At 34.3% G+C, this 10,848-nt stretch overlaps 1 protein-coding gene across 2 annotated transcripts in view; it reads left to right on the top strand.

The window, feature by feature from the left end:
- NAV3 (neuron navigator 3) overlaps nt 1-10,848 on the top strand; it is a 474,286-nt gene that overhangs the window by 393,867 nt on the left and 69,571 nt on the right. For both annotated transcript variants that reach the window (XM_004384618.2, XM_004384617.2), the window contains exons 21-22: nt 2,670-2,693; nt 5,828-5,905. In XM_004384618.2, coding sequence (XP_004384675.1) covers nt 2,670-2,693; nt 5,828-5,905 — 102 coding nt within the window. The remainder of the gene's footprint in view (nt 1-2,669; nt 2,694-5,827; nt 5,906-10,848) is intronic.

The following is a 10,848-nucleotide window of genomic DNA, read 5'->3' as shown; positions in this document are numbered from 1 at the left end:
TGTGTGTGTGTGTGTGTGTGTGTGTGTGTGTGTGTGTGTGTGTGTGTGTGTGTGTGTGTCCCTTTTACATTTTATATGCCTTGTCATGTTAGGCATTTGAATATTTTTATCCCTGCAATAGATGTTTTCTTGATTGGCTGAATAAACTTATTAAAAACTTTATTGAACCTTTTTTTACTTAGAATCTAATTTGTATTGTTTTAAAGAAAGCAAGGACTGTGTTTGGCTCATTATCGATACCCTTGGTACCTGGCCTAGCACATAGCAGATAGTAAAGAAATATTTTTAATTAATAAGTTAGAATTGATGGATGAATGAATGGCCAATGAATAACTTACAAAATAGTCAGGCTGATATATTTTTATTTAGGCAAGGTATTTTGTATTGTTTACCATTCTTCAGGACACTGGGCCTGCTTTAAACCATCATTTTAAAATGACAAGTAATCAAATTCTAACATAATGTCATTAATCCTAGTACCAAAGACACTGAAAGAAGTATAATATTAATATTCTAGCTTATTATTTCAACTTTATGGTAACACCCAGTATTAATAACAACGGGGTATGAAAGTAGACAAGGATAAACAAAAATTATAGTTTTGAAACATCAGCAATGGGAAAGGTCATTATATATAGTATACATAGAATTAATACGTAATGCTTATACTTACTACTAGTATATGTAACATATTTGGGACTTTTTAAAATGAAGTAATGTGATGAGTATCTTTCTTAACTATTTTTTAAAAAGTAGAATAAATTGTTTTTTTGACTAAACAAATTATTTATTGGCTATCTATCAGTTTTATATATTCCTACAAAGCATGGAAGCAGGATTTGGGTAAAATAAACTGGGAGTAAAATATGCAAAGTACTCATTTAAATATTAAGGGAAACTAATAAACATAATTAATTGTGCCACACCTTAAGGCAAACAAACAACTTCCAGCTTTCTTTTGATTTTATGAAATTTATCTTAAAATCCCTTACTTTTGACCCAAAAAGAAAATTATGTATGAGACATTGAAATGATCAGGTTTTTTTTAAATCTTCACTTAAAAAGCTAAAATTGAGATGTACAATATGCAAACTTTATGCCAGCATTTCTTTTTGAAATGTACAGTCTTTTTAAATAAAGGCTAATAAGATTTTACTAATTAACCACTCTATTTAACCACTGTATTGCTACTTACACATTTATTTGTTTAAGATTAGGGAAGATATGTAGTTGATATTATTGTTATGTGCCCTCGAGTTGGTTCTGACTCACAGTGACCCTATGGACAGAGTAGAACTGCCCCATAAAGTTTCCAAGGAGAGACTGGTGGGTTTGAACTAGCTGACCCTTTAGTTAGCAGGCAGGCTCTTAACCACTACACTACCAGGGTTCCAAGAGAAGATGTAGGCTAAAACTCATGTTAAAACAGATACTTATGCATAAGATACATTCGATGATTGCGTTACTTTGCTTTACGTTTTCTGAAGGAAAAGAAGAGATCAAAAGCAGCTCAGGTACTTTTTTGCATCAATTAATCAGGAAATGTTCCAAAAGTAGAGATAGGAGATAAGATTGTGTTTTAGCTTTGAATCTGCTAAAGACAATGAGCAGAGTTGTATTGTTTCAGCAATATTATGCATTCCCAGCTTTTTCCAGAATGAGGAGCTTCCCGATTATAATGGAGCACATAACTCATTTTCTGGCATTGTACAGCGCAGCACGAAGAAGGAAAAGAGCTCTGAGTTTTCTACAACTGAGGCCGGAAACACCCTGCAAGTTCCCACAGCAGTCCTCATTTCCATAAACTTCACAGCCAGAGATGTTTGCCAGCCACCTTTATCACCACCTGAGCACTGGGCGTTTTAGTATTTTGCAGACTTGCAGCCCAATAAGCTTTATTAGTAATCATTAAAACTAAAAACAAGCCTGTTGCCGTCAGGTTGATTCCGACCCATAGCGACCCTAGGGAACAAAGTAGAACTGCCCTGTAGGGTTTCCAAGGAGCGACTGGTAGATTTGAACTGCCAACCTTTTGGTTAGCAGCTGTATCAGTTAACCACTGCACCACCAGAGCTCCTAGTAGTCATTAGAGGAGCTAAAAGAAAACAGAAACTGATGCTTGATTTTTCTGTGGTTATTGGTGAGGCCAACCTTTTTTTTTTCCTAGCCATAGTTGGCATTCCTTATGATCCATAAATCAGAGAATAAAATTCTGACTCCGAAGACTTTGCGAAAGATCTCTATAAGCTCGTAAGAGTTCACTTCCTACAATCTGTAAGGAAGAATAAACAAACTAAAAACAAATGCAAAATTCCATTTTTCCTTTTATCCTTTTTTAAACTATCATTTAAAAACTATTATGTTTTTGTTGCTTATGGTCTGGATCTCACAGTATCACTTCATTAATTCTATCCTTTGATTGGTGGCATATTATATATCCGTGAATCAAAAACCTATATTTTAAAAATATCGTGGTTTATGTATAAAGGAATATGTACTTGAAATCCTAAAACTTGTTTATACTATTTTAATTTGGTAATTCTATGTATTTTACCATATTCTTAGGTTAAACATGCAAAATAATTATTTGTATTCATTTGTACTTGCAAAATAAATTGACATTAATTTGTTCTAGTAACATTCTTTTTTTTTTTCTTTTTCTCTAACAGGCTGAAGAAAAGGCTCATTCAGAGGTAAAAGCCTTGTAGCACTTTTTTCTTAGTAATTAAATTTATTTTTTAAAATAACTTGTTTTGTTTTATGTTGATGTTGAAAATATGCACAGCAGAACATACACCAGTTCAACTATTTCTACATGTACAATCCTTGTAACATTTTTATATTTTTAACTATTTTAGTTTACATTTATGTGAAATGAGTGTTGTCACCACTAGGGGGCTCTGTGACACAATAGCATATCTCCAGGAGAGCTGATAGAATTGACCCAGCAAGTTGAAAAATGGTCTTGGGTATTTTCTTCTGAAAGAGTGAAAGAATGTTTTAAGAACAAACTCACTTCTCAGATTCTTGAATGAAGTCTTAACACCTAATAAGATGTCTTTAATAATAGGCACTCATTAAATCTTTGATGAATGAATGAATGTGTGGTCTTTCTATTTTACTACAGTCTCTTTTCCCCCCTGTTTGTGAGACCATCTGCATAGGATTAACAGAATTGTTGAATTTTAAACTCCAGGCACCCAAAACATAAGACACCAGCATCCCACCTCGTCTATTCTGTGTTAAGACCTCATTGTCTTTAATGGCTATTTTATAAATCTAGTGTGGTATATTGTTCTAATCCTGCATGTTTCACAAAAACACACTTTGTTGCAATCATGGGCAAATCAAATTGCAGCGTATGGAGAATATTCTTTTTGTCTCCCTATGTGTAAGAGTTGTCCTGGCCAAGGAGAGCAGGAAGACTTTAATTAGGACTTTATTCATGATGAGGTAATGACTATTTGATTGGTTTACACTGAAGCACCAGACCACAGAGAAAATAAATGTCCTGGCACCAGCCTTTGCAGATAAACTCTTTCCTTTGAAGCCTTTTCATTAGCTTTTTGAATTAAAATCTGTGCTATTTTTAAAAATACTGAAAAAATATTGATTATACTAATTTGATCTTTATCTTATTTGCTAGCCCAAAGGGTACATATGAATTTTAAATACCTAAACTGTTTTTACTTATATCACATGGGCATGGCAAAGCTTCCAACATATAGCTTCTGGGGTATAGAAATGCCACATCTATTTGCCTTATTGTAGTTATCCATCTCTCCTGTTATCATTCATGCCCCATAACGGGTCACTGTTTTTAGATAACAATTTACATTACTGTAAATTTTCCTGGATTATATTTTAAGGGGGATGGGATCATATAATAGAGACTATTAAGTGGAAAAAGGCTTATTGAAATTGCATTGGTTTAAGAATAAAATAAAAATTCAGCTTTCTGGGACTACTTGTTGTCATCATCATATGAATGTAACCCAAACACTGTTTTGGCCTAGAATGTATCATTTTTAAAAGTTTAGGAGTGAAAATGGAATCACATTTCCTGAAATTATATACATATCAGCTAATTTCTGCTTTCAACTTAGAGATCTCTTCTTTTTTATAGCCTCTTAATGTTGAACACCATTTCTTTTCCACAGAATCTAATGATTATTACTAACTTGTTTTTAAAAATCATTTAGACCAAAATTTTAGTATTTCTACATAGTGGATTTCAGTGTGCAGGAAAAAAAAAAAAAAAAAAGACAGTTAATGAACTCTGTCAAAAATGCTTTCAAACTGAAACACCTTCCAAAATTCTAGCTACAACAGTAGAGGACCTGTTGAAGAAATAAAAAGCATCAGAGTAGAGCATTAAACCAAAACAACCCATTGCTGGTGAGTCGATTCTGACTCATAGCAACCCTATAGGACAAAGTAGAAGTAGCCCATTGGGTTTCCAAGCCTGTAATCTTTCCGGAAGCAGACTGCCACATCTTTCTCCCATGAAGTGACTAGCAGATTTGAACTGCCAACCTTTCGGTTAGCAGCTGATCACTAACCACTGCGCCACCAAGGCTCCTCAACTAGAACATTAGGCATACGGTAACTAAAATCCCTGGAGATCAAAAATACACCTGTAGAACTTTAACGTTTAATCTCAGATGGTTGTAAATCTTATACCATTATTAGTCACTATTTAGATTTCACAGCAAGGGGACATGCAGATTAAAGTGCTTAAAATAATTTTTTTTAATGATAGATATATCCTCACCTTTTTTGTTTAGTTTTATTGGAGCTTGAACTTAACTAAACAGGAAAACATTTTAGAATATTTATCATGTTAAAAACTAGTTACTTTCCAGTAGATTCTGACTCATGGCGATCCCATGTGTGTCAGAGTAGAACTGTGCTCCTTAGGATTTTCAATGGCTGATTTTTCAGAAGTAGATCACCAGGCGTTTCTTTCAAGGAACCTCTAGGTGGACTCAAACCACCAACCTTTCAGTTAGCAGCTGAGCACATTAACCGTTTGCACCACCCAGAGACTCCCAAGATTATCAGGATAGTTGTGAAATATTGCTGATTTTTTTTTCTCGTTTTAAAACTGTGACCAATCTGTAAAGCATTTCTACTCTGAATTAAACGTTAAAGATTTGAGAAGGCTTTTCTGAGTGCAGTCATTAAATCTTCAGCCAGTAAAATTATTTTCAAATAAGGTCTCATTAAGTGTTGGATTAGGCTCAACTTTCAGTGACTGCAATATTCTACAGCTTTTGAGAAGATACCAAAGTAGAGAAAATTAACATGTACACAGGAAAAAAAAAGTATATGTATGTATATATATATTCTTAGTCTGTTTTAGCAAAAAGATTCTCCATACTATTTTATATGTATTTTATATATGTATGTATTTATATGTATGTATAGTACTTATGCATATGTTTAATTTTTTGAAAGAGAAGTTTTTCTACCTTAATTTTTTTCAACCGCAAATTTGTAGACAGAGAAGAATAAATATTGTAAACTGCCTCTTAAGTCAGGCAGGGATGGCAAATAGAAAAAGTCAACATCCTTTAATTTGCAAATCTAAGTCTCAGCTTAGAATTTAGGTACTTTCTCCTCTCCTTGTAAGTGACATTTGCTTGTTCCTGTGTAGTTGGTATTCACATGTCTTTATTTTCAGGAATTGGTGCTGACACAGTCAGGGTAGAAAGAGCTAAATACAATATTTGCTTTCTTGAATTGAATTATTAGTTTTAAGTTAAAAAAAATATGTGAGCATATTTAATTGATTTTTTTGTTACTATTTTTAAATTATATTCAGCAAATCCATAAGCTGCGGAGAGAGCTAGTGGCATCACAAGAAAAAGTTGCCACCCTTACATCTCAACTTTCAGCAAATGTAAGTCTTTTTTTTTTTTTTTAATAGAACAGATATTTATAGGGTAAAACTGGGTAATTCTGGTAGCAGATTTACAAGCTTTAAATGACTCTCCAAAACAAACTTAAGTCACTAAATAATGGTGTTTGTATAAAGTGAAACTTTTCTTTATACTCAGTAATAAAATAGAAACTTACTCTGATGAGGAATTTGCACTGCAATTAAAATGGCTTCTTGTTTCTGAAGAACACTATTAACAACGATCGGGGCTGCTTCTTTTTTTCTTATTATTTTTTTTATCACTCCTCATACGTAAGTCTCTCTCAAACCACAATACAATAGAGAATTATAAGTCTGACTTCGTAAGATAAAATATTCATGTCCCTTGCATCTGTCAGCTCAATTTACTGAACAATTAGTTAAACATTCAATTAATTTAAAAAAATAATGAATTCTAAATTTGGATAGCTTAGCTACATTGTAGATGAGACATAGTTCTCTCAAAAAACCTTGGCAGACTTCTCATAGCAGTTTAAAAGGATATTTTTACTGACTCCGAAAAGCACAGAATTACAAAAATGATGATAATTGAGATCATCAATTACATTAACATTTATTGACTATTTTTCCATGTATCAAGGAGTAGTCAGAGTAGATGTAGAATAATAAAGGAGAACATGTGGCATTGTGCCTAATCCTAACGAACAATAGTGTTAGAAGCAACAGTGAGGGGTAAAGAAGCTTCCGCTAATTTGCCATATGTCTTGCTGCCCTCATTCCTTATTAGTTGGCTCATTGCCACAGTGAAGTTTTGGACTTGTTCCCTGTCTCACCCTTCCTACCTCTTCACAACACCATTGAGTTTTCCTATGTCCTAGACAAAGGCTGACGTATCAAAAGTGAGCAGACGTAGGCCTCCTCTGTATGATTTGAATAAGTGACATTTCAAAATGTAAAAGTTCGTGTTTTCTTCTGCCTTTTCATTGTGTAATTTAAATTCCACAGGATATAAGTAAGTCATTTCACTCACAAGGTATTCATTTAACCAAGGCTTCAAACAGGTTCTTCCTGGTTCAACCATGGCTGAGGAAACAACACGAGAACAGAACCAAATTTTAAAAAATTTTTAAAATTTCAGTGAATCAGAACCATAACCGGAATGGGAAAACTTATGGGCCGAAGCCCTACTGGAAACATAATCTCCCTCTTAGAAAACAAGGGCAGCATATGCATTGCATAACAACCAAATCTCTTGCCCGTTGGATTTTGCGCATAGTCCAAAATGGCCCTCAAAGTCGGCAGTTGACTGGGCTAATCTGAGTGTGTGTCGCTCTCCTCAGCCCTGGCAATAATCCAGTCTCATGCATCAGGCTCCTGAAAGGACTCACTACGCCTCCTCCGAGTCTCCCATTCCAAGGCTTCTATCCGTAATTTTTCCCATTCCAGTTATGGTACCGATCACCCAAGTTTTAAAAATTCAAGTCTGTTCCATTTTTGTTTTATCAGCCATGACTGAGCCGGTTTGAAGCCCTGATTTAAACACTAGATTTGAGTTGATTTTATCTTTCTGTCTCTGGGAAAACAAAATTAATTTTGAATTGGCCACTTTTTTTATAAGATGTTGTCAGAGAATACTTAAAAATAATAGTAGGTTTTAGAGAATTGAAGAGAACAGTATAATTTAGGCTATATTTTGTTTCTAAGAAAAGCTCTTAAGGAAATAGCTAGAGACAACTATAAATTTTATAATATAGGCTAGATATGTAGTAGCATAAAACACTATTTTCTAGATTCCTAAATTTGTACTCAGAGGGCATAGGACAATGCAAATGCCAAAAACACACTGGATTGTGTTTATCTGCAATGAAAACATTTTCTAGCACTATATCAGATAATGTTCCACTGCTATTCATAAGGTTTTCACGGGCCAGTTTTTTCAGAAGTAGACTGCCATGTCCTTCTTCCTGGTCTGTCTTAGTTTTGAAGTTCCCCTGAAACCTGCCCACCATGGTGACCCTGCTGTTACTTGAAATACTAGTGGCTTAGCTTCCAGTATCACAGCAAGATGCAAACCGCTGCAGTACTACAAACTGACAGATGCGTAGTGGGACAAAAACATAGAAATAAAAAACAGTTCAGTGACTGTCAGAGGCTAGAGATTGTGGGTGGAGGGTGGTGGATGTGACAATAAAGGGGCAGCAAGAAGGAGGTCTTTGTGATAATGGAACATCTTGATCAAGGTGGTGGTTACATGAAGCTATGTATATGAATCCACATATGTGCAACAATGTTAAAATTCAGATTTTATATATACTATAATATGTAAGATGTAACCATTGGGTACAAGGGGCTACTCTGTAGTATCTTTGCAACTTTTTGTCAGTCTATAATTATTTCAAAATAAAAATTAAATAAAATTTAATTGAAAATCACCACAAAGATCTACCACAATTTTTTGTAATAAAGAAGTCTAAGTAGTAATTACCTGGGAGTTCCAACTTTATTCCACTACGTAGTGTTCCTTTATTTGGTGGTGACATGGCTTGTTAAAGCTTTTTACCATCAGATAAATTTATTGGCTGAAAATGTCAAAGATAAAATTAAAACTTCAAGTAATGAGGATACACGTTATCTTTTATTCTGTTAATAGAGCAGCTTATTCAAATTCATTTTAAGACTAAATATTGCAGTAGCGAAGGACTAATACAAGCAGATGCAAGTGAAATTATTTAAATGCCAATCTTATTTCAAATATTTTTGTTAGTGACATTATAGCTACAAGGGATGGAGTCTTGTATATTTATGTTCCTGTGTGTTTTTAAGGAAGTAATCTCCTTTGCACATTCAGGAATTTGAGTTAGTCATAAATCAGCTAGTAACTACAGATAATCTTGAACTGATTCTCTTTATCATCCAGTTTATCACTTGGTTTCATGAAACAGACAAGCCATCAAAAGATTTATTTAACTCTTGATTTGTCCTCATTCTAAGAAATACCACACATAAAGTTCATTCAGAGTGTGTTTCATTTCCTCTGGTTTAATCCCTGTTGATCTATTTTAATAATTATGTATATGTTTAACCTACATGTATATAAATTAAATCAATTATAAAACCAAACCCGTTGCCATTGAGTTGATTCCTGTAGGGCGCTATGAGTTGCTATGAGAAATCAATTATAGGAACTGCATAAAATTACTTCTATATAAAATTTTTTCAATATAAGTCAAGATTTTTTTTAACGTACAGTTACTGTTTAGAGGTAGAGATAAGCTTTTGATTGATAATTTGTTCAGTCTACAAGTATACTTTCTACCATTTGCTTAAATGTGAGTGGGATCTATACAATGATGATTGTTGTATAGAAATGTAATATCCATAATTCATAAGGACTAATTATAATGGGTTTGGTTTTATGGAAAATATTTAACTGTTACTTTATTTAATAATCATTTTCAGCTGTCCAGCTATTCATTTTTTACTCATTATATGAATAATTCTATCAGGACTTAAATGATTTTCCTTAATTTGGGGTATTTCTTATAGTTAATATATCATAGGTTTGGATCTGGTATGATTATATTCATATAGAGTTTATACAAGAATATTCTTTTAATTTTTAGATTTGAAATTTAGTTGTCTCTCTGCTAAAATGCTTTGTTTTCTTTGTTAAATCGGACAGTTTTAAAAATCTAGTCAGCTCACCTCTCTTTTAACTGGCAGAATGTAGCCTTCACTCAGTAGAATATGGACTAAGCCTTCCCTCCCTTTTTGGAAATTGCTCTGATCAGAGCTGCAGAAAGGAACAGGAAGATTGTTTTTAAAGATATTCTAGAATGTCTCGAGAAAGAAGAGAGGATATGTTGGCAGGTGCTATTACTTGGCCTTCCCTTAATCGATACGCCGCCACCAAACAGAAAATAAAGCCCCACACAGAAAAGCAACAGTAGATGCATGGCCACATCATACAATCAGCCAGGTACCCTCTGGCCTCTTGCCCACACCATCACTCAGCCAAGTCAGGTGGGATGCATTTGTTTTTAAACCTCTTCCTTACAAATCCTAGCCCTTAGATAATTTGGAAATAGTCACTAAGGGTAGTTATTACTAACATTTTTCAAACATCACTGAATTGATTATATAACAAAACAAATGGTACATTTTTGCCTTTCAGCATATAAAATTATTAACTTTCTTACTGATAATCTCCCGGGTGTTATTTAATTGGGACCATGTCCCACTTTTTGCTCTATTTAATATTTGTATATAATCCGACTGTTACTCGTTTTTCTGCATGTCCTCTAAGAGAAAGTTATTTTTGTTTTTGTTTTTCTTGTTTTATTATTATTATTGTTGTACTTCAGATGAAGGTTTACAGAGCAAGCTAGCTTCTCTTTAAACAGTTAGTACACATATTGTTTTATGACAATGGTTAACAACCCCATGACATGTCTACACTGTCCCTTCTCAACCTTGGGTTCCCTATTACCAGCTTTCCTGTCCCCTCCTGCCTTCTAGTCCTTGTCCCTGGGCTGGTGTACCCCTTTAGTCTCATTTTGTTTTATGCACCTGTGTAATCTTTGGCTGAAGGGTGAACCTCAGGAGTGACTTCATTACTTAGCTAAAAGGGTGTCCAGGGGCCACACTCTTAGGGTTTCTTCAGTCTCTGTCAGGCCAGTAAGTCTGGTCTTTTTTTGTGAGTTTTAATTTTGTTCTACTTTTTTCTCCAGCTCTGTCCGGGACCCTCTGTTGTGATCCCTGTCAGAGCAGTCAGTGGTGGTAGCTGGACACCATCTAGTTGTGCTGGACTCAGTCTGGTGGAGGTTATGGTAGTTGTGGTCCATTAGTCTTTTGAACTAATCTTTCCCTTGTGTCTTTGGTTTTCTTCATTCTCCCTTGTTTCTGAGAGGGTGAGACTAGTGGCGTATCTTAGATGGCCACACACAAGCTTTTAAGACCCTAGA

The sequence above is a fragment of the Trichechus manatus genome, unplaced genomic scaffold, assembly GCF_000243295.1.
Source record: "Trichechus manatus latirostris isolate Lorelei unplaced genomic scaffold, TriManLat1.0 scaffold00125, whole genome shotgun sequence".
In the NCBI taxonomy this organism is placed as follows: Eukaryota; Metazoa; Chordata; class Mammalia; order Sirenia; family Trichechidae; genus Trichechus; species Trichechus manatus.
This window is presented reverse-complemented; position numbering and strand designations above follow the sequence as displayed.